General features: G+C 44.7%; 4 protein-coding genes across 4 annotated transcripts; 2 read left to right on the top strand and 2 right to left on the bottom strand.

The window, feature by feature from the left end:
- Positions 1–2583: 2583 nt before the first annotated feature.
- LOC134183010 (uncharacterized) lies at positions 2584–4894 on the top strand. The gene is made up of 2 exons (XM_062650454.1): positions 2584–2811; positions 4127–4894. Exons 1-2 carry the CDS (start codon positions 2584–2586, stop codon positions 4892–4894), a joined length of 996 nt encoding a protein of 331 aa, XP_062506438.1.
- Positions 4895–6206: 1312 nt separating this feature from the next.
- LOC134183237 (uncharacterized) lies at positions 6207–8773 on the bottom strand. Its single transcript, XM_062650727.1, has one exon. The coding sequence runs from the start codon at positions 8666–8668 to the stop codon at positions 6404–6406; it is 2265 nt and encodes a 754-aa protein (XP_062506711.1). The 5' UTR covers positions 8669–8773; the 3' UTR covers positions 6207–6403.
- An 8284-nt stretch (positions 8774–17057) lies between these two features.
- Positions 17058–18338, bottom strand: LOC134183759 (uncharacterized). Its single transcript, XM_062651349.1, has one exon. It carries the CDS (start codon positions 17717–17719, stop codon positions 17306–17308), a length of 414 nt encoding a protein of 137 aa, XP_062507333.1. The 5' UTR covers positions 17720–18338; the 3' UTR covers positions 17058–17305.
- Positions 18339–19154: 816 nt separating this feature from the next.
- LOC134183272 (ornithine decarboxylase-like) lies at positions 19155–26390 on the top strand. The gene is made up of 17 exons (XM_062650763.1): positions 19155–19340; positions 19432–19561; positions 19624–19743; positions 19802–19861; positions 20151–20187; positions 22675–22751; positions 22820–22905; positions 23202–23334; positions 23593–23681; positions 23842–23923; positions 23982–24065; positions 24210–24285; positions 24341–24498; positions 24557–24649; positions 25623–25743; positions 25853–25940; positions 26009–26390. The coding sequence occupies exons 3-17, from the start codon at positions 19642–19644 to the stop codon at positions 26139–26141; spliced, it is 1419 nt and encodes a 472-aa protein (XP_062506747.1). The 5' UTR covers positions 19155–19340; positions 19432–19561; positions 19624–19641; the 3' UTR covers positions 26142–26390.
- The last annotated feature ends 1302 nt before the right edge of the window (positions 26391–27692 follow it).

Here is a 27692-nt window from a genome sequence, read left to right as displayed (position 1 = left end):
ACTCGGCGCGGCCGCTGCACATGCAAGAAGGCGTACACGGTTGGCGCCAAGTGTCGATGCGCAGGCGCATAGCTCACCTCGGTTTACACGCGAGGAAGCAGTCTCCGTGTCGGTTTCTCTTGGATGGCAGAGCAACAACATACTGCTGTCTCAGATGACGCCCAGGGTGGGCACGTGCTGTCTAATCAGCAGCTACAGGAGCTGATGACCGAAACGGCGAGAAAGACGGTCGCCGAGTTTGCGCGGGCTTCTCGGCCGCCCGTCTCTGAGACCAACGCAGCAGAAGGTAGTGGTCTACTCAACGCGTCATCGCTCAGGGCGTCTTTATTGTTCATGTAGCCGTCTGCCCGACGTAAGTCAGATACTGCATGTTCGTCGAGAGTAATTTGCCAGTCGTACGTTTAGCTAGCTCCTAGGACTTGTATAGCTTGCATGGGAGAGTGTTCAGAAGTGTCAGTTATGGTGGGTGCGTGCGTTAGTCTCGGCGTGGTTAATTTTCTGGAAAAATGGCTGTTGTGTGGCGGTCACGTGGACGGCAGTACACACAACAGTCACTGATGGAGAAGACGTTGCATTATCCGGGAACGGCAGGTTTCCGGACGGCCTGTGGAGCGGCTCGGAAGACAGGCAACCATGAGCGGCGGACGACTATACGTATACTATACGTGTGTATAGGTAGCTAAAATAGGTGTCATGTACTAAGCAGTAACGTCAGGGCTGAGGCGGGAGCGGCAAACAGTGCCGTTAGCAAGGCATGTGAGTCATTGGTTGGGCTACACAATAAGACACATGGCGGGTACATACAGAAACAGAGCAGAGAGGCGACCGGGCGGAGCCTTATGCGAAGTGCACGAATGAATGCCGTCGTTGTCCCACCGTGATCTCGGCGTGATAGCGAAATCCAGGCAGATATCGGCGATATTGCGCTGCCGTGTCCGGTAGTTATGATCACGGATTCGTGCACCTCAGACTTTTCACTGCGTATTACTAACCTGCACGACTGGATCATGGACGTGAACGTAATTAGCTCGTACAACGCACTTTTCTTTGATTTACATGTAAACAACACGCGGAATTATCTACGAAAGAACCTTGGAACCGTTTTTGAAAGATTGAATGACACTAACGTTGTTTACACGGTGTTAGAAATCTATCACGTCTAGATGCTCGTATATGCATTGCTCTAGGGATAAAATTTAAGATTCCTAGAGAATGTGCACTATTGTACGTCTACCAGAAGCTTATGCGATAGTTGCTTATGTTTTTAGTCATTTCTTTACAGACAGCATATCCTTTGTCGGCAAGACAACTACGTTCAGGAATGCTTAATCAATTAGCAAGTTTCAGGGTAGTTGCTAGGAGTAATTGACGCTTCATTCCACCGCTTTCCTCTAGACCAATCAAACAGCAGTAATAACATTGTTGTGCATTTTCAACTGCGCGGCGGTCATACGTTCTTGATCCAGCTGTCTGCATCGCAACTCTATCTAACTTCACTGCAATGGCTAGAAGATTTCGTAAACTTTCGAGAAATTTGGCGAACTACGGACGTACGCAGCTGAGAGAACCGGTACGAGAAGAAGAAAATTAGGAAACGTCTAGCGGTTTTTAGACTTTGAAAAACAGTTGACGGTAGTTATTCTATGTCGTATTCTAGCTTTCTTTACATTGGTATAGCCGCATTATAGGAATAATCAATGTCTAATAAACTGCAAAACAGTTCCTGGCGTGTCTCTACCGTAATCCGTTGAAATCCTGGGTGAATACCAGAGGGATTTACTCGTTATTCCGCAGTATACCGTACCAGTACCAATGCAATTACGAGTAGTTTTAGCTGGTGTCACAGCAGAAATCCGCTGAAATACCCGTCGAATACACCGATGTTTTCACGACGTAATTCGCCTGGAATTACCAGCCGGTACCACGGCGTGCACTTCGCATCGGGAGCCTGACGCAGGTGCGACTGGTCAGCGAAAGGTGAGAGCGGCTATGCTGGTGGCTATTGTGGAATCATCCGCAGGTAGTTAGCGCAGAGCCAACGATAGTCGGTGTTGGCGTTGATACGATCAGCAGGCGGTCCCGTTCTGTGGCGGGACGGCTGGTCCAGGCCGGGGCAGGGCCAGTACTGGTCAACTTTGCTCACGCAGGATCAGCAGGTCGTCCCCTTGATGTGGTGGGACGGCTGGTCCAGGTCTGGCGCAGGGCGGGTGCCAGTCAGGTTGGCTCACGCACGATCAGCAGGCGGTCCCATTCCGTGACGGGACGGCTGGTCCAGGTCTGGTAGCGATTAGCGAGTATGGCATGCCACGGGCGGGCAAGATCATCTACGGGCGGTTAGGATCGGTCGGCAGGGTGCTGATATCCGCTAATCTAATATATAGAAGGAATTGTTTACTTTTTTCTTGAGGAGCTACTGCGGGAGTGGTCTTGCGTGGAGACTGAACGGGTTGTACGTGCATGAGCGTTATAATTTAATTCTGTTCCACGACTGCTCAGTTCCTGGTGTGCAGGTAACGAAACTGATCTGGGTTTGATGCCACCAGCGAGGGCGTTGGAGCACGTGGCCCTTCTTGATCATGGGGGATGGACGCCGAGCAGCGGTCGCAGGGAACACCCGAAGTCGCCACGTCCAGGAGCCAAACAGGTCTCTTCTTTTTTAGTGAAGCGTTCGCTCCCGTGCCAGTGAAGCTGGTAAAGAAGATCCAGGCGCTGGAATTTGTCGATATGGCAAATTTGCTGCCGGACAACATAAAGATGCGTCGGCGAGAGGAGGGCTCGTCTCTGGGAGAGGCAGTGATGGCGGTGGGCAGGGTAGGTGGCGCAACTGCCCACGTGGGTGCAATGCTTCACCACATACATTGCAATCGTAGCAGAAAGGCACCCGAGTAGGGTGTAAGACATGCTGGCATACCTCAGGCTCATTGTTAGAGAGGCGCAGAAAGCGGAGGGGAGATGCTTGGCGGCAGTATGACGCGAGGTTTCGTAAGTTTACTGCTGTGCACCAATCCGCTACGTGGGGACAGCTCCTCCCGTCCATGTACGCGTCGTGCTTTATGGCATCTCGAGCGATGTCTTTCCCATGCGAGCACTACCTGGAGCTGGATCACTCCTCGGCGGAATGTGCCTTGGCAGCACACCGTAAGCCCCTCTTTCCACAGTTGAACACACGCTCCGTGGCCAGCTCGACTTGTTTCGCGCCGTATCCCTCTGCACTGGCTAGTCCGGTGACGGATTACAGTCCAGACCGATATGTCGTTAGTGGAATATAGGCGCATGCAAAGGATTACCGTGGTGCACCTTCAAGCATGCTTGTGGCAAGTGTGGGGAGCGCGGTTACAGGTCTGGTAAATGCACGGAGAAAAACCCGGCGAGCGTGTCTTGACCTCAACGAGCGGCAGAGGTGCTGGACGGTAGTTGTGCTGTTGTTTTACATTAGTGGTAATAGTGAGTTTCGCGGTCCTCTTTACGGACTCTCTAGTTGTTCACATAGGCATGTACTATTGTCTTTTTTGAGGCGCACGTACCTCTGTTAGTGTCTATTTATCTTGACTGTCTCATACGGCGCAAGCTGGCTGAGAAGTGTTGAAGCTACGTGTTAGGTTTTTCTTCTTCTGGCTAGTGGCTTTAATTGATTTAGTCAGCAGCAGGGTAACCCCTTCTGCGTTCTTACGCGTAATTGGTGTACAGGAGTTTCCGGTCAGACGAGGCCCTGGCTCGATTGTAACGTGGTTAGTGGGCGATATCGGTATGTGATAGACTTACTAGCTCTAGACCAGTGCCGTTTTACATAAAACCTGAGGGGGATGTCGAGACAAGTGGCAGTGTCGAGTAAAAGTGCGTCCCCTTTCGGCTGGAAGCATGCAGCCACTGCCTGTCATCGCATCCCGATTCAGAGTACGTCAGCTATATCTTACGAGGATTTGAACAGGGTTTTCGGATTGGCTTTGACTATAGTCGCTTTGGATGCCGTAGGGCTAGACGAAACTTGTTGTCGGCGAGACAGAAAGAGTCGGTAGTAGACGAGTACTTACGCGAAGAGGAATCGCTTGGTAGAGTTGTACCAGTCAAGGAGTCTGGGCGTGGGGTTCACATTAGCCCTTCTAGAGTCATCCTGAAATCTCATTAGCCTGGAAAGTGGCGTTTGATAGTGGACCTGTCGTCTCCTCATGTAGTGAGCGTAAACGATGGCATCGATAAGCAGCTGCGCTCATTGTCATATGTCCGCATTGACGACGACGCGCGGCGCGTTCTTCAGATCGGAACGGGTACTCTGTCGGCAAAACTGGATCTACAGAGTGCCTATAGGGTGATACCTGTACATGGCGAAGACAGGCATCTTTTGGGAATGAGGTGGAATGGGCGAATTTATTTGGATACCGCTCTTCCATTCGAGTTGCGCTCTGCGCCTAAGATCTTCTCGGCGGTGGCGGATGCCTTTAATATTGTGGGCTATGTACGGTACGGGCGTGTCTTCAGCGCTCCATTATTGAGACGATTTTCTCTTCTTTGGCGAGCCAGGGTTCGAGTAATGTTCCAACAACCTGAGTCACGCATTGGCAACGTGCAGAAGTTTGGGCGTTCGGTAGCGGAGCACAAGATCGAAGGCCTGGCCTGTTGCATGACATTCCTTGGCATTGAGATTGACACAAACGAAGGTTGCTTGCGTTTACCCGATAATAAGCTGCGGCGCCTCTGTGAGCTGCTGAGGGAATGGTCGCACAAGCGAGCTTGTACGAAGCGGGAGCTGTTGTCGCTGGTCGGTCTATTGCACCATGCCGCCCCCGTCGTTAAATCTGGTCGGATGTTTGTTCCGCGGTTGATTGACTTGTCGGCGATTCCGAAGGAGTTGCACTTCCACGTTCAGCTGAGCAAGGAGGCTTGCTCGGATATTTGATGGTGGGTCAGACTTATCGAGGAATGGAACGGTTACGGTTGCTGGCTGAAGTCGGTCGCCTGCTCCCGTCCGTTACTGTGCAGTCGGATGCTGGGGATGCGGTGCAGTGTGGGATGAATTGTGGCTTCAGGTTTAATGACCCTCGTCGTGGGCCGATGTTTTCATTGCTCCGAAAGAATTGGCACCGATTGTTTTCGCCGTCTTGGTCTTCGGTCGGGGCCTTCAAAACCACCATGTCTTGTTTTAGCCGGACAACTCCACGGTTTTCGCAGAGCTGCAGCGAGGTACGTCTCGAGATCCGCGTGTGAGGCAACTGCTTCGCATGCTTCACTTTGTGGCTGCGCACTAAGGTTTTACTTTTACGTCAGCGCACCTGCCAGGCCGGTGTAACACGCTCGCGGACGCTATATCTCGCAACCAGGCTAACTCAAGTGCTCTGATTTCGTCGCATTTGTCTCAGATTTCCCATCCCGTCTTCGGGTTATGCACGTTATCGGAGGTTCTGCGCCAGCGCTCACGTGTTGCCTTTTCCAACGTCCGAACGGATACTGTGCTTGTTCGTTGCGTCCTTAGACGATACTCAACTCTCTCATGCCACCATCAAGTGTTACCTGTCGTCAGTACGGCACTTTCAGATTTGCCATTGCTATATTAACCCGTTCTCTACCCCCTCCCGCGATTGGAGCTCGTACTACGGGGAATCAAGAGGCTAAAGAGGGCGACGGTTCGCCCTGGACGCTTGCCCGTTACGCCGAAGGTGCTCAGAATCTTACGTCACCACTGGTATCCAAGGGCTTCAGATTTTGACGTGGTGATGCTATGGGTTGCTTGCTGCCTGGATTACTTTGCGTTCCTTCGGGCTGGCCAGTTCACAGTACCTTCTCGAGCAGCTTGTGATCTCTCGGTTTACCTGTCCGTCGAGGATGTGCTAGTACTAGTACTAGTACTACCGACTCTTTCTCTGTATCCCTCGACCCAAAGCAGAAGCACTAGCTAAAGAGGACGCTTGAATATTGAGGAACAACTCTGTGAAATTCGTTACCATGTAGTTTACGATCTATAGTCATTTTCGAATTTTAGTAAATCTATTATTAGAAAGTATTTCCATATATAGAAAATTTTTGCATAGATGTGTTAGTTTATATGTTTATTGTACTGTAGTCTTTCTGTCTGTGCATATTTCTTATCTTGCTAGTTTGTATCTGTATATATTAATCTAGGGTACCTGGAAGACCGGCATTGCCGAAGGTTTTCCCTAGTAAAATGAAATCTTTACTACTACTACTACTACTACTACTACTACTACTACTGAGAACTGGTGTATTTGAACAATCAAACGGCATCTGCTAACACACTACTACTACTACTACTTGAATAAACTACTACTACTACTACTACTAATAATAATAAAATCTCTACTACTTTTTTCAAAATACTACTACTGTATGTAAAAGCTTCCTCTATAGCAACAAGTTTCTAGGTTGTAACAACTTTGAGATAAACAGTCTTCTATAATCTACTTTCTGCTGCTTCCAGCAGAATGTTGAAGTCCCTTGAGGTTCTGTGAAGCTTGGACCTGCATCCTCGCAAACACATCACGCAGGCCCGAAGGAGTGCAAATGACAGTCGACATCTCAGCCAGTTGATAGTTGTGCTGTACTCGGTGTGGTGCTTTTCCGATAAAAGTGAGGCTAGTCTTTTCAAAAAAATAGACGTCAGTTTACTGCATCCTCCAGTGCATGCTAAAATGATTGGCGTGAACGATGAAAGCTCCACGTTATTAATTCGTTCCTCGTATCGCCTTTTCTTCTCTTGTTCCTGCCGTTTATATAATGACGGGATCTGCACTGATTTGTAGGATGAGGCATTAGGGTTGAAGACCCTGACGTCAAAGAAAGTCCGTTGGAAGTGCCCACCCCAAAATCCACTGACAGCAATATCAAGTCTGGCATTTTCGTCAGAGGTAGTACAGCGTTTTTGAAACACCTCGCCGTTGAGAGGTTGCAGAACGGGCTCTTTGTGTACATCGTGGCAAACCTCTGTCAACAAGTTGGTAAATAAATCGCGGACCTCGTTATGGCGGATGCTGGGGTATCCTCCTGTTGGACATGACAGAGAGTGATCTACTGAGAATTTAGATCCACATGGACATATGTCTGGGAGGTTGGACGGGTGCCAACCGTATCTGAGGCACAGGGCATCTCGAAACGCAGATTTGTGCAAAGTGAATCCGTGTTGCTCTAGTGGGATTGCGGTCAGCCAGCAGGAGGCACCCTTCTCACAGGCCAATTCAACTGAACGTTTCAATTCCACAGATAGATCATTGACAGTGATTTCAGAATGAGACTTTTGTGCTAGATGTTTTTGCTGGCGAATGCTAGCTTTCATAGAATTCTGCTTGGTAGGAACGTTATCCAGGTTTGTTTCTTGTTGCACAATTCGGTTGACCAGTGGCGCACAAATTAACTTTGAGTATTCCAGCTCACAAGTCAACGAACGTGGATCTACAATTCCAAGGCCGCCTAGTCGAGGTGGTAATGCAAAAAGCCTTCTCATCTTGTCTCCTGGAGTACTTCTATTGGTTATGGCGGGAATCAGTTTGGATCGTAACGCCTCCTCCAGAGGATTAAGGTACGCTGCAAAGTTTTCATTGGTTCTGAGTGCAAATTTCCAGCGTCCAATCAGACCCCGTGTGAATATCGAGTGAGCAGCTTGTGGTTGAGTTTGGGCAATGCAACTGAGTCGCTCTACTTGTAACTTCCAATTGGTCACCTTTTCTTGCAGGAAGTTATTGCAGAAATCTTTGTTTCCAATAGCAGCTCCAAGGTACTTTTGTCCTTCTGTAGTAATGTTGATATTGGTATTTTCAAAGAGATGTGTAGCTTTGTCAATATTTCCTGATTTCACTAGCAACCATGACTTTTTGGGATTTGGAAGATACCCAAACATAGCACCTAAGTCAACCAACCTGTTCCACCATTTATGTAGACAGTCTAGCGAGCCTCCAGCAGCTGCATCATCTGCATACCATACCTGCTTTGTACCATTCGTCTGCACACTCTTTAGAAGTGGAATTGTGGCCAGAGCATACATTGGCATCGCTAAGGGATCTCCTTGAGTTGTTCCTTCACTAGAAAGCAACGTTTCTCCACCTACAAACAATGAAGAAGGTTGTCGATACGTGTTGGCCAAGATTGGAAAGATGGCTGGGCAGTTGACAGATATGTTAGCCAGAGCAACTTGACGGTTCAAAGTATTGAAAGCATTGGTTGCGTCTACAAATAGCACGGCCTCTGTTTCATCTTCATCATAAATACCTCGAATAGCGTGTATGGCAGCCTCGCATCCGACGTTCTGACCAGCACAGAGTTGTAGGGGTCCGGCTACGTTCAAAATATCTGACTTTACCACACTCAGGACAGCCTTGCTAATTATTCTACGAAGTGTTTCACAAACTCCAATTGGTCTGACACCAGGTCTCTTGTCCAGGGGTATTAGCCGGCAAGCAACCAGAGCCGAAATCCCACTCGGGTCGATAAACTGCGTTGCAATCCTGCGAGTTGTTGAAGCTATTGAGTCACAGAGATTTCTAGACAAGACTTTGAATCCAGTGCACAAACGCCTCCATGCAGCCGCATCTAAGCCTGATGGACCTGCAGCACCCTGGCATTTAAGTGACATGGCACGAATGAGATAGCCATCAATCTTGTCGAAGAGAATGGGATGTGTAGGAGGTGCCTGAGATTTGGAGTCCAGGACAGCTTCCTTAAACATAGGAGCTGGGTCAGGGTGTTTGTCTTTCAGAACATCTCTAACTGACTTGTGAGAGCCAGGAATACATTCGTCTAGTTCTAGCAAACCACAGTTGTCCTCATCTGATAGGAGTCGCTGGGCAGCATTGATATTTCCTACTACTACTACTACTACTACAGTGTGGAAAATAGGGAATTATTTTGGCTCGGACAGACTGAGTCTAGGTAGGACATTCTTGTATTGTGTTACATGTCTAATTAAGTGCATCCCCTACTGCAGCCATTTTGCATGTAATTTTTGATAACCAATTTCCAAAGGATAAATTGCGTTAAATGCCGCTGAGGTTTTCTTTGGAGAAAGCATGCTAGGAGGCACCTAAGTTCATGAAATTAACAGTTACACCATTGGAAAGGCCATCACGTGCTAAGAGACACGGTTACACTATCATATATGCGTACCGATGGATGCTTTGTCCAAAGATGTCCCAGCACTGGTGCAGTATTTGGTTAGACAAACAACACGTTTGGTGGGACATTGTCCTATGTCCTACCGTTATTTTCCACAGTGTACTACTATACATATGCACCCATGCGGAAGGGACGATAAAAGCAGTGCGCGTGTAGTGCCTTACTATCATTTACTAGTTTAATGAAGAAGCACTAGAATTGCAAACCCTCGGCTGGTAGGCACCTTGAAGGTAATTAGTCGCGCTATGACAGAATGGTATATACAACACCAACCGCCACGCACAGCGAAAGTCTAGAGCACATACGAAAACCAGCTTTCGGCTAGATAGATACAAGAGAAGGAGCACTGATTTTCAGTGAACAAAACACAATTTCATACATTTACAATGTTTTGGCCTTCAGAAGATGACACTATTGATGGAACAAGCATAATGTTATAACCTTTGCTCTCTAGGCGTCTGGTTGTTTGTGCAGCTTTTGAGTTGGTAAGGAGTCACTATGGGCGGTTGTGGGCGTGGCATAGCACCACAGCCAAAACAAAATTAGATGTGGGAAAACATGAACGTTACAAATGTAGCTAGATTAGGCGTTGTTTCTAAGTGCTAAACACACGTACAACAAAAAATAATAGCTCGCCACCGATTTTCCAACTCACAACAATCTAGACGTTTGGTTGTTTGTGCAGCTTCTCTAGACATCTGGTTGTTGTCGTAATGGGGGAAACATGCACGTTACAAATGTAGATCAGGTTGTTTCGAAGTGCTGGAACAAGCCAAATGTTACAAGTCGGAGAGCCTCGACGCTAGGCCGGCTTGCCATCTTCGCCTTACGTGATGAAGTAACGCGTGATCATTGCTCTATTTGTTGGTGGGAAACATGCACGTTACAAATATAGAGCAAAACAAGCAGATCACCACCGAATTTTCAGCTCACAAGAATGTAGGCGTCTCGTTGTTTGTGCCGCTTCTCTAGATAGACGTCTGGTTGTTGCCAGTAGCAGCTACTGTACCAAACAAAGAGGGCGGAGCCTCATGATGACATCACGTTCATCTATTGGTCGGTAATGACACCACTTCTCGTCTATTGGTCGGAATAGCTTCTGTGCACCTGCTCTAATCGAGTATAAATACGGTCGGTCGGTCATCGAACGATTACTATACCCTTAGCCCGAAAATCTCGGCCTCGGGTAATTTTACATTTTTGAACCTGTGGCAAGCCCGTAGGCTGGGGGTGCACTGGGTGCACGTGCACCTCCCCTGACCCGTTGACGGAAGAAGTCCGGGCTAGTAGGCAAAAGAACTCCGAGGGATGTGTTGGAACTCCAAAGTACGTGCCAGATATTTGGCTATCCTGTCTGTTACCTGGTAACGTGGAGAAGTGTGTGTTCGTCACAGTGACACTAGATGAGACGGTCTCAGGAAAAAGATAGAAAAAGGAGGCAAGCAGAGGCTACGTGTCAACGGCTGGACGGTTTTCTAGTTCCGAAAAGGGCACGTAATCAACGTGTGACTCCTGATACAGATTTTACACGGCTGGTTGCAGTAGACGAGCAACTAACACCGACTTCCAGTGAGTGCTGTAGTGGTAGTGTAGAAAGAGTAGGGTCGTCCTCTACCGCCACGTATGTCGAGCCTTTGCGCAACACATGCTGTGAAGTTCACGACAACGAGGCTCAGCGTGCAGGCGTCGCAGGCGGCAATCAGCAATGCCATCATGCTAATACTTCTGATTATGATTTAGTGGATGATATTGGCAAATTGTTTTTCAAAGCCAAGTCTTCTGTCGATTTCTGCAAGTCTATGCAGGCTCTGGGTGCTGCGGAGAAGTACAACCTACTGACAAATCACAAAAGCCTCATGCCAACCAAGTTTTTCCTCCGATATGTATTGGTGGCCGCAACCGAGCTTTTCGTCCTGTTTGGCTATCAGAACACCCGTGGATGGTTTACAGCGAGCAAGTGGATGGTGTCCTTTGCATTGCTTGTGGAATTTTTGTTGCTAAAGTGTCCAAGGGAAGTTTGTATGCAAGCCTTTTCGTGATTGGAACAAGAAAGAGAAAAAGCAAAGGAGCAGGAGCAGTGCTTATACCATCATCAAGGCATTGAGCAAGCTGATAACTTCAAGCGAACCTTGGAGAATCCAGATACTACCATTACTGCACAGTCGGACACCCGCAGGGCGGCCAATGTCGCGCGTAATCGTGCTGTCCTGAAGTCCATTGCTTCTGCTGTGTTGTACTGCGCCAGACAGTGCATTGCTTTACGTGGAGACGCAGAGAGTGTGCAATCACCTGGAAATCCAGGTAATTTTCTTTCTTTGCTGAAGCTTCTGGCAGTGCACGATGAAGAGTTAAGAAGGCACCTGGAAATTCCTGCAATGCGATGTGCAACTTATCTTTCTCCTCAAACACAAAATGAGCTGATTAGAGTCATGGGAAACCACATCCTCTAACAGGGAATAATAGGTGATTTGACAGCTGCGCCCTTTTACGCCATCCTTGCTGACGAGGTAACTTCGCATAACGTTGAGCATCTTGCCATCTGCGCCATGTTTGTTGACAGAAGTACTAAAGAGGTCAGAGAAGAGTTTTTAACGTTTTGAAGTTGGACAGAATTACTGGGAAGCGGATTGCAGATGGTATCTTTGGCTTTCTGCAAAGAGAATAACGTACCACTTGCTACTATGCGTGGTCAGGCTACACTGTACAACGGCGAAAGCAACATGTCTTCAGATCGAGTGGGTGTCCCGGCCAGGATTAGACATAAAACTCCTTTAGCCACCTACGTACACTGCAGTAGCCACTGCCTTAACCTTGTGATAAGCAAGTCATGTGCTCTTCCTGAAGTACGTAATGTGATCGATTGCGTTAAAAATGCAGCCGTTTCTTTCTCAATAGTTCAAAGAGAAGTGGTGTTCTAGAGCTGATCATCAACCACAATGTGGTCAATGAAGAGAGGAGGAAACCACTGATCGATCTGCGCAAGACGCGATGGGCTGAGCGGCATTCGGCTTATCAGCACTCCTACCAAAGGTACGCATTTGTGGTTGAAGCTCTAGAGATGATAGGCTCGAGTGTCCAGCCGATCATCCCCCCCGCGGCGGAGAAAGACCGGCTGGAGACATTCGCCACTCAAAGGAAACCGCTGTCTCTCTATCCTTCAATCACGATTTTACAAGTTCGGTTGGTGTTTGTGCATGCACGTGTATTCACGATAACTGCTGATGGCAATGCCCGTCGCTATTGGCCCGCTACTAATGCTTTGTAACTGAGTAGTCAATTGCTTTTACCGTCTGATATCACATTTCGTTAGCATGTGAGCAACACCTGCATGTCGTCTTCTCTTTTGTCTTTCGTTTCGTACTTGGAGGAATAGGCAGCGCATGCAAAACAACTTCTAGTCGTCGTATGCTGCATGCATTGAACGAGTAGACCATCTACAATAGGGTGGTATTTGAATAACTCAACGCAGGGCGACGTGCAGACCTATGACTTGCGTACATTGCGGTCGACCCTTGGTTGGCTTCTGTGGTAAACTTTGAGTCTAGCACTCTTAGAACGAGAGACAGACAACGAGAAGAGCTGGAGAGAGTCGACCTGTTGTGTGTAGACTTGAACGGCACGTGTCGAGACTACACGCACTTGCGTCAGAGCGAAATCACATTAGCAAAGAGCCAATAGAGACGTGCATCCCTATCAAGGATGCACAAACATTGAACGGCACTCTGATTGGAGGATAGAGAGTCGGCGGTTTGTTTGAGTGGCGAATGTCTCCAGCCGCTCTTTCTCCGCCGCGGGGGAGATGACCGGCTGGACACTCGAGCCTATAGAGATGATAGCTTTCCGCTATCACTTGGAGAAATATGGGGCTACGACTACTGACTGAGACTATGCAGGCCGCAATGAAGTACAGCAGATTCTGGCCAGTGTTACTTCCTTTCAGTTTGCTGTTGTGTTTGTGACGATATATCAGTACTTATCACACCTTTCGGGCATTACCGTGAAGCTGCAGAGCAAAGCTGTTGATACCGTGAAAGCGCATAACATGATATCTGAAATTGTGAGGACCTACAACAGCGAGCGCGCAAACGTTGAAAGCAGCTTTTCTCAAATCTACAAAGTTAGTTCAGACATGGCAAAAAGGTTGGAAGTACAATTGGAATGCCTCGCACTGCAGCAAGGCAACAAAATCGCAGCAATATCCCAGCTGCTTCTGTCCAAGAGTATTTCCAGAGAAATGTTGCAATTTCCTTTCTTGATCATATTATTATTAGCATCAACCGGCAGTTCTCAAAGTCGGCAGTCACAGCCATTTCCCTACTTGGTCTTGGACCAAGTATCATATGTTCGCAAGATGTCAACCTGGAGGAGGCGCTGATCAAGTACAGAGATGATCTGCCATCGCCTGAATTGATGGACGCGGAACTCAGGCGCTGGAGGAACAGGTATATGGCGATGCTCCCTGAGAAGAGACCGTGCTCACCAACAAAAGCCATCACAGAATGTGACGCCACTGACTTCCCAAACATCTCAGTTCTTTTGACCATCGCCTGTACCGTACCTGTCACCTCGTGTGAATGTGAGAGAAGCGCCAGTGCTTCACGACGCCTAAACAACTATATGCGCGCATCCATGGTAAGGACAGATTGTCTCACCTTGCTCTCCTTCACATCCACTACGATGTACCAATAAATCTTGACAACGTAGTCGATTATTATGCTCGCCTTCACCCTCGCATACTCGAACTTGACTCGGTACTGTTACACTAATGTTTTCTGCTAACTCTAAGTCTTACATATACAATTATGAATACAGATACGTATTATTAGATAATGCCCGCGCAATTGCAAATACAATTATGTGAGCCAAGTATACAAACGCAATTTTAACCATGTTTCCAAAGTGGTGAATCCACAAAAAACTTTAGCGTAGTGCGATTACATTTAATTGAAACCACATAGACTTTGTTAGCAAATTCACCCCCCCCCCAACTCCTGCGACCAGTCTACCGGCCTGTGTGGATGCTATTGCGTGCGACATACACATATAGAGATGTAACAGAAAGTTATTACCTAAATAGAAGAATAAAAATTAACTAGTAACAGCGCGAAGTGAGATACATTAGGACCGACGACATGGGAACATCGCAGCTGTTGTGTGTTGAAACGTTTTGATCCAAAATATGTAGAGAACCGAGTTGACATTGAAGTTTGCCGTAAACAATAATGACGATATATAAAATGCAATGGCTGGACGGTGAAGATGATGTAATCCGAGCTCAGATATGACAGCACTGTACGTTTGAACGAACACATACGGGAATGACAAGAGCACGTTGCTTATGATTATCATAACAATGTAAATAAATGCTTTAGATTTAACGACAGCTTTAATTTGACTTGCCGTCGATGGATGTTGTGAAGATTGGTCGGTTGGTGAGGAAAAGTTGGCTAACATGATGATGTTGGATTGCCTGCTCGATGACGTAGGATGTTGAACTACTCGCACAATACGAGAAAAACACAGAATGACAAAGAAACAAGGAAGAACGAAGTTGATAAAGTAGAACAGCGGTAAATAGAGAGCGTGCAGCAACCCGTTGCCATCAGCGCCCGAACTGCACACGACGTCATTCGAATCTGTTGGTTTCAAATATCCGTACGAACTCCATCCTACAAATGGAGGTAAAGTTGTCACTAAGGATCCAACCCAAATTGCCGCGCTCCACGTCCAGAAACGTTTCTTGCTGAAAGTTGGATAAAGCATGTTAACGATGACGTCAGAGCGACTATACGACAGCATGACAATCGCCCAACTTGACCAAGCAAATTGAAAATGGTTGCCAAACCAAAAAGCTTGGCACAAGATTTTATCGGCGCGTGAAAGTTTGTCAACTGTGTCTGGCTTTGATGCGCTATAGAGTGGAACCGCTAGAAATCCGACGAGAGCTCGTACAAAGTCAGATGCAATCAAATTGATAATGGGAAAGTTGGCAGATGTACGAAGATTGGGAAGTTTGTAGAAGACTCGAAGAACGACGACACAAAATAGAAGCTGAATAACAGAAGGAATAACGACAATAGCATCAGCTGTAATGAACCCCGCTGATTCGGACGTTTCGTTGAATTGTAGGAAATCTCCAGAGCTGGAAGATGCACCAAGAAGTAAGCTGACCATATTTGTACACGAAAGAGGAATGTGCTGCGTGTATAGCGTAGTTTGTGTAGGCGGTGTCGTGTAACAAGATTTCAGGTGAGAGACCAATGACGCATGTCACGACACCAATTTACCAGCTAATCACGGTTAAGGGCGACCAGTCTGGCCATGGCCGGAACGATTTAGAAAGGTGACCTTCGCCAGATGCACAATGCAATCAACTTCCGGTTGAGATGTAAATGATTAATTAAGTAATAATATATATAATATTGGATAATTATTAGTGAGTATACTATAATCACATTTAAAATATCTTGAAGCGCACATCTAAGATAAATTGTTTCATTGTTTGTTCCAGAGTTGTGTCCAGACAGTCTGCCGTTGACAAAGTGTGCAACAGCACACTTGTCCAGACCAAACTTCATCTGGATGTTATCAGAGAAGGTACGAACCGTGTGCAACAACCCATCCAACTGATCAGAGTTTCTGCCATACTGCTTCAGATCATCCATGTAAAGTAGATGACTGATGAGCAGACGTTTGGCAGTCTCACCATGCCCAGTGGTCATCCTATAGCCGTGACCGGTTCTGTTCAGCTCCTTGCTCAGAGGATTGAGAGCCATACAGAAGAGAAGTGGAGAAGGTGAGTCACCTTGGAAATATCCCTCCTGATCTGCATAAGCCTTGTCTTGATCGTACTGTTCCCGCAAGAAAGCACCATCGATGTCCTCCAACTCCTCATCACACGTGACAGGAACCTACGCATGACTGGACTGATCTTATGCAGCGGAAGGCATTGGAGCAACCAACTGTGTGAGACGCTGTCATAGGCTTTCTGGTAGTCCACCCAAGCCATGCTCAAGCTCTTGTGCCTGGTCCTACAGTCTTCGGTAAGCAGCTTGTTGATCAACAGCTGATTCTTTGCATCAAAAGATCCCTGTCGACAACCCTTCTGCTCCGGAGCCATGAGGTTTCTCTGATCCAAATGCCCTGCAATCCTCTACCTGATGACTGAGGTGAGGGTCTTATAGAAGACGGACAGACACGTGATAGGCCGATAACTTTTGGCCTGGTCAGTCTTGTTATTCTTAGGAATCAGAGTGGTTATTCCTTGAGACAACAAGTCGGGTACATAGTCTGGATTCTGAACCAGCAGGTTGTAGTTACGAGTCAGATCAGTGTGAAGACACGTGATACGCTTGACCCAGAAACCATAAACCTTGTCTGGACCAGGAGACTTCCAGTTCTCCATCCCTTCGAGACACGATGTGACCTCATTGTCTGAGATAGGTAACCACTGCTGCTCATCTCTCCGGTGCGTCTCGCCATCGGTTTGACGTCTCAGTCAGAAGGCAGACTCATTGTGATGTACTTCAGTTTCTAGGATACCACCCCAATACTGCTCGCTCTCAGACTCGGATGGTGGGGAAGTGACCTGGATAGTCTGCTTACCCAGCTCTCTGTAAAACCGTCCAGCATCTCGTTGAAACAAGCCATTCTGGCGAAGTCTCTTACGATTCTTCTCCAGCCTCCTGGTTCGCTCGACTTTGGACTTAAGTTCCATTTTCAATCGATTGATGGAGACTTCACAACTCTCCGAACAGGAAATGCCCAACCGATGCCGAAGACGTCGGAGTTCATGTAACATACGAATGCCCAACGAACCCTTTCTAACCTACAGCAACAGTGAGATCGCACGTCGAAGTGTGATAATCTCCATATCCAGCCTTCGTCTCCAGGTCGGTGTTTGAGAATTGGTTGACTTCGTCGTCTTTAAGCCCCGCCTTTTGGACACTAGCGAAGCAGCAGAGTATACCAGGTAACTGATTTCACTCATATCAGGTTCATCCTTCAACGAACTGATGATCGTGTTAAGATCACCAATAAGTTTCAGGGTTCCACTGTTCACAAAGATCCTTGGAAGGCGTTGTCTCTCACAGATAGAAATTTGCCTGACTTTCTGCAACTCCTCAAGAAACTCTCGACGAAGTGCAGGGTTCACAGCAGCATCACTATCAAGCGAAAGACCATCCTCCGTTTAGCAGCAGTCTGGACTGAGTTGACATGTAGGAGTTTCCATCCTTTCTAGACGAGAAGCTATACTAGGATGTGTAGTCATCAGATCAGAGCTCACAAAGTCACAAGGGGATGGTGATTCCCTGATAGCACTGCACTGAGCTGAATCCAAAGTGTCATCTACGGATAAGATATCACCACTATCTCTTGCAGATGAGCAGTCCTTAGAGAGAACAGTGACTGACTGAACAAGAGAGCCATCTTCCAAGTGATTAGCAAACTCATGATCTTCTTGCGTCATTGACACGACAGGTTTCCCTCCACGTGCAGCAGGCGCCATCCTGACTGAAGCCATGCAAGGTGACACATTGTCAAGCAAAGGCGTGACAGCTGAACTATCAGCTGATAGAGCAGAAACCACATCCAACGCCGACATCTGCACACCAGGACAAACATCAGTCGTAACAGATAACCAACCTGAGACGGGCTTTCCATCCTGTGCGGACTCGCGTTTAATCTCCTCCAATTCTGATTCAGTCAGACTTCCAGAAGTTAGGAGATATCGTTTCTGGTCTGCCAAACGCTGCTCAGAGACGTCAGCCAGAGGAGGATTTTGCTCACACCACAGCCGATGCGAGGGTTTTCAGAAAGCAGAGAACTTGCTATTATTGCTATTATCGTTATTGTTGTTGTTTACATCTGTTACACTATTATTGTTGTTATTGTTGTTTACATCTGTTATACTATTATTGTTTACATCTGCTATACTATTATTGTTGGTACTGTTGTTTACATCTGTTATACTATGTCGTGCTCAACCAGATCAGTCTGGTTTGTAAAGTCTGTTATTGTTATTATTGTTGTTTACCTCTGTTATACTATTATTGTTCTTATTGTTGTTTACATCTGCTATACTGTTATTGTTATTATTGTTGTTTACATCTGTTATACTATTATTGTTGTTATTGTTGTTTACATCTGTTATACTATTATTGTTATTGTTGTTTACCTCTGTTATAATATTATTGTTGTTATTGTTGTTTACATCTGTTATACTATTATTGTTATTGTTGTTTACCTCTGTTATACTATTATTGTTGTTATTGTTGTTATTGTTGTTTACATCTGTTATACTATTATTGTTGTTATTGTTGTTTACATATGTTATACTATTATTGTTGATATTGTTGTTTACATCTGTTATACTTTTATTGTTGTTATTGTTGTTTACATCTGTTATACTATTATTGTTGTTATTGTTGTTTACATCTGTTATACTATTATTATTGTTATTGTTGTTTACATCTGTTATACTATTATTGTTGTTATTGTTGTTTACATCTGTTATACTATGTTTACATCTGTTATACTATTATTGTTGTTATTGTTGTTTGCATCTGTTATACTAATATTGTTGTTATTGTTGATTACATCTGTTATACTATTATTGTTGTTAATATTAATATTATTGTTGCTGTAAACTATTAATAATGTTTATTATTATTGTTGTTATACATCTGTTATTCATCTGTTCTAAAGCGTAGATACTACGTGTAAGTCAAAAAATTTTAACCGAGACAAGATGATATAAATTTTTTAAGTAATATAAATTTGATTACTGATATCTACAATTTGTCCAAATGCGCACAAAGACATCGAAGATAAATTGCAGCTGACTGTACGTCACGTGACCTAGTGTACCCTCTAAATGTTAGCCTTTCGCGCCTCGAATAATAAGTTTGCACAATCGCCAGAAGCTCTCACGCTGCGAGCACGCGACAGAAACGTGGCCACACCTATTTTTTGGCTACGCCTTCAAAGATATAAATAAAATATACGGGTATTTATTCCACAGGGTGATAGGTCCGAAAACAGCACGTGATTCACTCTCCGCGTGTCGTTTGTCCACTCTTCGTCCTCGTCGGTTTCTGTCAGTTTCTGTCGGTTTCGGGGCTCGCCAGGCGCAAGCTTCGAAACCCAGGACGTTTGAAAGACCAAGCAACACGTTGCCGCAACTCGAGCCAAGTCGTTGTTGTCCCATCTCGCGAAGTATCGCGGTGAGTGAATCGGCAGCCGCCATTTTGTTACTACTTCCTTCTTCCCTCTTTTGTGTTCTTTTTAAGTCTCGCAACTCGCTTTGATTGACAGGATTTCACTGCCGGTTTGAAGTACTGTGACAAGGCGGAAGGTCTTTGCCTCTATCGCGACCAGCTCGATTGGAATTTCGAGCCTCCGTGGGAGCCCAGCTAGCACGAGCTAGGGGTGACTCAGAGACAAGGTGGCGTAAGCACGTTGTTGGAAACGATGGAGATGACATTCTAGGTGTGCTTGTTTACGTAGCAGGTACAGTGCGGAGAAATGGAGCGACGCACGCCTTTGCAAGTCGATGTGGAGACTGTCGACGCGTCGTCGAGCCTAGCGGAGATTGTCTCCGTCTTGTCCTCTTCTCCAGGACGCAAGGTAACGTTTACGTCCGATTCGTATGTTTACAGTGTTGGAAGTTGGAGTTGTGCTACAGGATATGGACGACCCTTTCTATGTTGTTAATCTGGGAACGATTATTGGACAGTTTTTTGAGGTAACTCGTGTGTGTGTGTGTGTGTGTGTGTGTGTGTGTGTGTGTGTGTGTGTGTGTGTGTGTGTGTGTGTGTGTTGTGTGTGTGTGTGTGTTGTGTGTGTGTGTGTTGTGTGTGTGTGTGTGTGTGTGTGTGTGTGTGTGTGTGTGTGTTGTGTCACTGTGTGTGTGTGTGTGCGTGTGTGTGTGTGTGTGTGTGTGTGTGTGTGTGTGTGTGTGTGTGTGTGTGTGTGTGTGTGTGTGTGTGTGTGCAGTTGGTCGGTTGTTGTGCAAGCTGATTTTTGGTGTGTAGTGGAAGCGCCTACTGCCACGGATCAATCCATTTTATGGTGAGTGGATAGTCCAGTAATCATGCATTGTGTTGTTATATCACTCAATGTATTTGGACACAAGTTTGGTTTTTTTAAATTTACTTTATTAGTGTGTGTATATATATATATATGTATATATATATATGTATATATATATATATATATATATATATATATATAGTAATTTACATCCTAAAATACTTTATGATATACATTTATTAATCTTATTATAATTGCACGACGTGCTAACATCCATCCCTAAACACGCCAGGCGAATGGTAGCCTCGAATTTCCAGACCAGAGAGAGTGCGGAACTCTAGTCTGGGCCAAGTCGATACTAAAATGATTTCCTCACGGACAAAGAAGAGACGTCTGCCATGTTTGTGGTGATATCTTGGCATGAAACGGCGACTCTTCGATTCTTCGACAGACGGCTAGCTAGTCTAACCGCTCGACTGGCGAGACTGTACCGCTCGACCAGTTGTTAAAGGTGATGGTCTAGCGACGCTGCTGTGCATGTCCTGTCACCGCGAGCTTGAAAATATCGAAGAACTGAAGCTGAAACTAAGATGTGTGTGTGTGCACCAGAGTCTTCATCATTGTTCTGGCGTGCACTTAGCCGCCCACGAGGATTTCAGAGGATTTCACACGTGCGCAATCAGCGTTAGTGCACTTAGCATAACCAATTATTGCTAAACCAATTAGAATTTACAATCGACGTTCTGGTTGTTAGGAGCTGATTGGCTTAGAAGGCTATTTCCGAAATCATTTTAGTGTCGACTTGGTCCAGACTAGAGTTTATGCGCTCTCTGGTCTGGAAGTTCGAGGCAAGGTGAATGAGTACGATTTCGAATGACTGCACATGTGCTCGGACTCGACTCGCCAGGGACCGCTCTCGAGGACTCGACTGTAGTGGACTTCCTTTCATCACGGAAGTAGAGTCAGCTGACACCGTTATGAGAGCAGATTAACCGTGGAATTTCCACTCCACACATCCCCACTAATATATTAATTAATGTGTCTCTTAGCATGCTTTTTTAATTCTATGCCTGAGAAAAGCATACCTTTCAAGTTTATGCGACTCTTCACTTCCATTGGAGAATGTTGACATAAACATGGCTTCCACAGATAGGGGCTGCCTCACCTCATGCCTCCTTCAAGAATATTTTGGCTACCAAAGTCTGCCAACTCAACGACTACGAAAGACATTACCGTTACCGAGCACACGAACTGATGTTAGAGTGTGGGATACTGATATGTCGTCTGGTGTTAGTTTCGTTGTATCGCTCGCTGTCCATGGAACTGCTGCATGATAATCACCCACGGCTCTTAGTGGCAACTGTATGGAGCCTTGAGTTCGGTGTCTACACCATCACAGTTCCCACCAGCTTGTAGTCTAACTAACAACTCGTTGGCAAAAGAAATATCCACAACCAAAGAACAATCGAAGAGAAACCTTTCAATCACCTCACAAGTCTGTTTCTACGCTTCCATCCAATTGAGTTCAATCTACTGTAGACGGATACGTTCTGTTTGATCGAGCAGGTTTGCTTTACCCTTGTGGCCGGACATATGATGTCCGACTAACTAAATTTTGACTTGGACAATCGCCGTTGATGTGTTGGTCGGACAAATATCCGATGTCTGACCATTATAATGCCCACTGAATGTAACACAATTTGTGTGACATTGAATTCAATTTCAAGTGTGCACCTTACATGCCTTGTGAGTTCCATAGTCAAAGAATTACTCGGCCAGCATATACAGGATGATGGTATGTTCACCACTTTTGGTGATGACTTCTTCAATGTCTCATGTCGAAGATGTGACATGAGGCCTGCTTTTGAGCGGCAAGATAGGTAACACGTTGGACACTGTAGAGATGGATTAATGGTAGCTGCTTGTTGATGTTGTTGTTGCTTACAACGTTTTCTCTTGACTTCAGCAGCTCGTGTGTGGATGTTTGATAACCTCGTCGCCACAAAGCTCTGTCTTTCACAAGGGGGCTAGAAGGGGTCTGTCTTTCATAGCACTTCAGATGACATTTTAAAGAGTTCTTAAACCACAATTTCGGTCCTCCTTGGTGTCATTGCCCTTCTATTTGCCCATATAGAAGTTGCTTTGCAGTTCTAGTATCTGACATTTGCAGCACGTGACCAGTTCAGCGAAATTGACATTTGAGAAGATAGTATTCCTAAACCACACATATTGGTTCTAGAATGGACTTCTGTATCTGGAACTCTGTCATCCCATTTTATACCACAAATTTGGCGAAGACACCGTAGATGAAAACTATACAGGCATATACATACGTACTACATACGTACGTACTGTATATAAAATGAAATGTAGAAAAACTCAATCAATCTCTGATGTTCATTTTACTTGTGACTCGCACGTTAAGCCCACAATCGTAGCACTAAGCGACCACATCGGACTACAACACACTAGTCTTGTTGTATTGTTACACAGTTAACGTAAAAATCCTTGTATTGTGTTTTGTAGCCTTTAAATGTAACGACGACCCGGTGATGGTGAGGCTGCTTGCTGCATTGGGATTAGGATTCGACTGCGCAAGCAAGGTAGGAGACACCGTATCATACGCCGAGTCGTTTGTGATTTGAGATTTGTATACGTGTTTGTTGGTTAGACTGAAATCAAGAGTGTCTTGGATATTGGAATCGAACCGGAGAGGATTGTGTATGCTAATCCTTGCAAGCAAGTGTCACATTTAAGGTTGGTTCAGTTGTTCTTGTACAGTAGCACCACTCATAACAGGCACAGTTCTCGTTACTTTCACTCACTAGACTATTGTATTAGAGGGATCCATCTCACAATACACTAGACTATTGTATTGGACGGATGCATCTTTCAATACACTAGACTATTGTATTGGAGGGATGCATCTCACAATACACTAGCCTATTGTATTGGACGGATGCATCTTTCAATACACTAGACTATTGTATTGGAGGGATGCATCTCACAATACATTATATTGTTTAGTAAAGCTTGTCAACTTTGATGTTTAGATATGCTGCCCAGCAAGGTGTCTCTCTCATGACATTCGACAACGAGTACGAACTACACAAAGTCAAAGCCAATTATCCGTCCGCCAAGTTGGTGCTGCGTGTCAAAGTTGACGACTCGAAGTCGATCTGCCAGGTAGGAATTTGCTTGTAATCAAAATCTCATGTTTTCGTTGTGTGTGTTTTTCGATCAACTTTACGGTCGCGTGTTATTGTAGTCACATGCATGGACGCTGCGAGCAAACACTCTGTGCCTGTAGTAATTCACTGATCATGGTTCAATTTTTGTGCTCGCCACAATAACTTCAAACTGTACAACTAACACGACAGACGATCATTCTGATTGTGCATTGCCTAGTTGTGATACAGTCTCATGCTCTTGTCTTATGTTTAGTTAAACATCAAATTTGGTGCAAACCCGGAAGACGTGCCGAGTCTGTTGAAGACAGCCAAAGAACTTGGGCTCGACGTTGTCGGCGTGAGGTGAGTAGATCCTGAGTGTGAGATACTAAACGACCGGCGGTGAAGACAACCACTTGCCCTCACTGAATGTTCTGTAGACGTACTGACTGAGCCTTTATTTAGTACATTAGACCGTAGGGTTGGTGACGTGGACGGCGTGATACAATGGTTGTTGTTCTAGTTTTCATGTCGGTTCTGGCTGTTGCGATGCAAACGCATTCTCCCAAGCCGTACAGATAGCCAGGAACATCTTCGATGACGCAGTAAGTACGAATTTGGTATCGACTACCGTGACTCTCCACGATCCTGTGCTCTGTACAGATTGCTGCAGGCTTTAAGCCTTCGATTTTAGATGTCGGTGGTGGATTTCCGGGTACTTCGGATGCTGTTGTATCGTTTGAAGAGGTACAATACATTGATGTGATCGTGAGATGCATCCCTTCAATACAATAGTAGTCTAGTGTATTGTGAGATGCATCCCTCCAATACAATAGTGTAGTGTACTGTGAGATGCATCCCTCCAATACAATAGTGTGAGTTACGTTTTAGGTGGCAGTTGAGCTCAATCGTGCCTTGAACGAACATTTTCCCATCGGATGTGGTATAGAAATCATCGCTGAACCAGGTAAGGCTTTGTAATGTTTGATTTTGTTGTGTGAGTCAACGTTTGTGTGTGGTAGGTCGTTTCTTTGCTGCCGCGAGTCACACTCTTGTCACTAACGTGGGTAGTAAGCGGCTTATCAATTGGACAGCAGATGCATTGTGCTCTGATGTTGGAGATGGGGTGATCACCATCCAGCAGTCGGAGTTTGCAGAAGAAGAAATTGAGTCGGAGAAGGTTGGTCTCTCATGTGGATGACTTTGTTTAGTATTGTGAGTCACGATTGTAATTGAAGGGGTTCATGTATTATCTCAACGAAGGAGTCTACAGTTCGTTCAACTGCATCGTGTTTGATCATGTTGAGTGTCGCAAACCAAAGACTCTCAAGGTCAGTAGTCTAACTGTTGTGGCTGTGGGTCTCACTCTTGGTTGAGGTGGAACATATAACATTTAAAATTTAGCAATTTAAATAATTAATCTATTATAATATATATATAATTAATTAATAATTTTTTTATATCTTAATTTTTTATATTTCACCCACTAACAGTGGGCAAACAAATCACACATACTCCCACATAACATTGTCAACATTACAGATGGCTAGTCTGTCCAAGATCAGTTTAGCATTATACCGCCGAAGACTAAAAGAAAGTTGTTGCAATAAATTACTAAAATTTGTATAAAAATTTATTTGGCTTAAATACATCATTGTTAATTAATAAATATATATAAATATAATTACTAAAACTTTATAAAGAAATTAATTTGGCTTTAAGCGTTTATTGAATTTAATAAATTATGTAAAAAATATATTACCAATAAATTACTAAAATTTATATAAAAATTTAATTGGCTTAAATACATCATAGTTAATTAATAATATATATAAATATAATTACTAAAACTTTATAAAGAAATTAATTTGGCTTAAGCGTAAATTGAATATAATAAATGTAAAATATATTACCAATAAATTACTAAGAAATTATACAAAAATTTAAATTTGATTTAAACACAAATCACATTAATATAGAATATATAGAATTAATAATTATGTGACACTTTAAGTTAATTAATTAATTAATTATTATTTATTTATAATTGTAATCTATTATGATTTATTTTATATAATAATAATATTGAATTCAATGTGTTTAATTAAGCAAAATTTAAATTTTATGTAAATTTTTAGTAATTTATTAATTATATATAAATTAATAATTTGTATACATTCTAAATATTTAATTAAAATTAATAATTTACATTCCACCTTAAGCTAATTAATCAATTATTAATTAATTAATTATTATTTATTGAATTTTGTGTATATTTATCATGGTTTGTGACTACATGTGCAGGTGAAGGATGGTCCACTGTATCCATCGAGTCTGTGGGGACCGACTTGTGACAGCATGGATAAGATCAAGGAGTATTGTGAATTACCGGAACTCGACGTTGGCGAGTGGGTATACTTTGAAGGTGAGTCGATGTGTCTCGTTCTCGGTCGTGCTAGAATTCATGTACTCGCTGAGAATTTCTGTTTGTGAGCAAGTCGTATATGAAGCACGGGGTGTTACTGTTACTGTAGAGATGGGAGCATACACCAAGTCTGCTGCTTCCACATTTAACGGCTATAGCAAGGCACACAGTTACTACATCATTACCAAAGAATTAAAGTTAGTCGCTCACTCATTCATAGAAGTAAGTATTCGTACTAATTGTATGAATACTCGTAATATCTTAGATCGGAAATGCAGTTGCTGTCGAACAAAATCGTTGACACTGAACTGACTTCAGTTGTGGAACAGCCACACGTGATGCAGTCTTTGTCTTTGCCTGCTGTGGCTCTCAAGAGTGTAAGTTGTCAAGTTGCTTGATTCTATTCAAAGTCAAAGATTGGAACAGTTTATGTTATGGTCGAACAGAGAGAAATTGTGGATGTTAGGCAAGTAGTTATGCTTGTAGTTGCACTGATAGGGTAACGAGAGTCAAGGTTTGTTAGCAAGTTATGATGCAACGAGATTTGTTGTTGAAGAAACGATTGCTAAGATGGAGAGATGGACAGTAGATTGATTGTGTAGTGAGGGGAGAGGATAGTCATGTGAGAATAGAGAAATGGAGCACGAGTTGGAGTGTCTGTTGTATTGAGTAGGTAGGAAACCGGATGTATGATGATGGTTGTGCCATTTGTGCAGTGATGCATTTCAGATAAGGTTTTAACCCTTGAGCATTGTCTCACCGATGTCAGAGCAGAAAACTATATCTTACACTTACTAATGCTTGTTGCTGCTTCTAGTACCAAGGATCATCAGTGCAATACAGTAGAGTCACGTGACACGTACTGAGACCCGAATAAGCAATTGTCCGGGAACTGGTATGTGCCGTAGTGTACTGCGATTGTCTATTTTACGTGCGCACCTTATAAATTTCTCCAATTATTATAGCAAGTTTGGAATTTTGCCTCTCGTTGTCGGTTCTACGCAAGAAGACATTTGCCGGATATCAGTAGCCTCGAACTTCCAGACCAGAGAGCGCACTCTGGTCTGGAAATTCGAGGCTAGGATATCAGGTACATTACTTTGATTTTGTGATAATTTGTTGGTTTGTGGTCACGTGATGGGGCTGAGCTGTTGGGATAATCGACGCGTTTATACAGAGCTTGTTGTATAAAAGTCTGCGCTGTTTCGTCAATCCAATTTCGCAATTAAGATATCAATCCGGGACATCTGTGTAGCCAGGTGATGCTCAACTCGTCTACAGTAAGTTAATTAATTAGGGCATATTAATTAATAAAAAAATGTCCACAGGTGAACACAACATACTGATCAAACTACTGTGCACGTCTTCTCAGAATCTAAGTTTTCTCCGCTGTAGCATCTCACAGTTGACATGTCAAACGCTCCATCGTCTCATTTTTACGACACCATCGCACAAAACAGCAAGCGATGACGCCCGAATCGACGCGCAGATCAAGACGACGGCATTTTGTTGAAGACGGAGAACGTAGTCGGAGTGGCTCGCCACAGTCGCGTGTGTAATGTATGTTGTTGTGGTGTCCGCGCACGCGTATGTGTGTGCGTGTGACGGTCTGAAAATTTAGAATCACATAGTTATACAGACACCAAAAGTGCATGTTTATGTACCACAGTAGACCAAATAACTCGACTCACACTCACCTGTTTGCTGTTGTGTGCGACGACGCAGCGTTCGCCCAGAAATGGAATAGAGTCCAGTGGCGGATCTAGGGGAGAAGTTGTGGGGGTTGTAACCCCCCCTTTTGTTGGCCTCGGAATAAAGCACAAGGTCTTGAAGCCGCATTGTGCTCATTTTCAGTATCTGACTAAAAATAACGAAGATGATTCTTGACGAAGTGAGACATATGGCAGCGAAACTCCAGACTCGTGACCAGGATATCTTTGTTGGGTAGG

The sequence above is a fragment of the Corticium candelabrum genome, chromosome 8 (assembly GCF_963422355.1).
Source record: "Corticium candelabrum chromosome 8, ooCorCand1.1, whole genome shotgun sequence".
Classification (NCBI taxonomy): Eukaryota; Metazoa; Porifera; class Homoscleromorpha; order Homosclerophorida; family Plakinidae; genus Corticium; species Corticium candelabrum.
This window is presented reverse-complemented; position numbering and strand designations above follow the sequence as displayed.

What these genes read in the sequence shown, in the direction of transcription:
- LOC134183010 (XM_062650454.1), top strand. Translation starts at nt 2,584, where the DNA reads ATGGACGCCGAGCAGCGGTCGCAGGGAACACCCGAAGTCGCCACGTCC. An exon ending in CAGTGATGGCGGTGGGCAGG is followed by an intron (nt 2,812 to 4,126) that starts GTAGGTGGCGCA and finishes AAATCTCATTAG; the next exon opens with CCTGGAAAGTGGCGTTTGAT.
- LOC134183759 (XM_062651349.1), bottom strand. Translation starts at nt 17,719, where the DNA reads ATGTCGGCGTTGGATGTGGTTTCTGCTCTATCAGCTGATAGTTCAGCT.
- LOC134183272 (XM_062650763.1), top strand. Translation starts at nt 19,642, where the DNA reads ATGGAGCGACGCACGCCTTTGCAAGTCGATGTGGAGACTGTCGACGCG. An exon ending in CCTCTTCTCCAGGACGCAAG is followed by an intron (nt 19,744 to 19,801) that starts GTAACGTTTACG and finishes GTTGTGCTACAG; the next exon opens with GATATGGACGACCCTTTCTA. An exon ending in ACTCGAAGTCGATCTGCCAG is followed by an intron (nt 23,335 to 23,592) that starts GTAGGAATTTGC and finishes TCTTATGTTTAG; the next exon opens with TTAAACATCAAATTTGGTGC.
- LOC134183237 (XM_062650727.1), bottom strand. Translation starts at nt 8,668, where the DNA reads ATGTTTAAGGAAGCTGTCCTGGACTCCAAATCTCAGGCACCTCCTACA.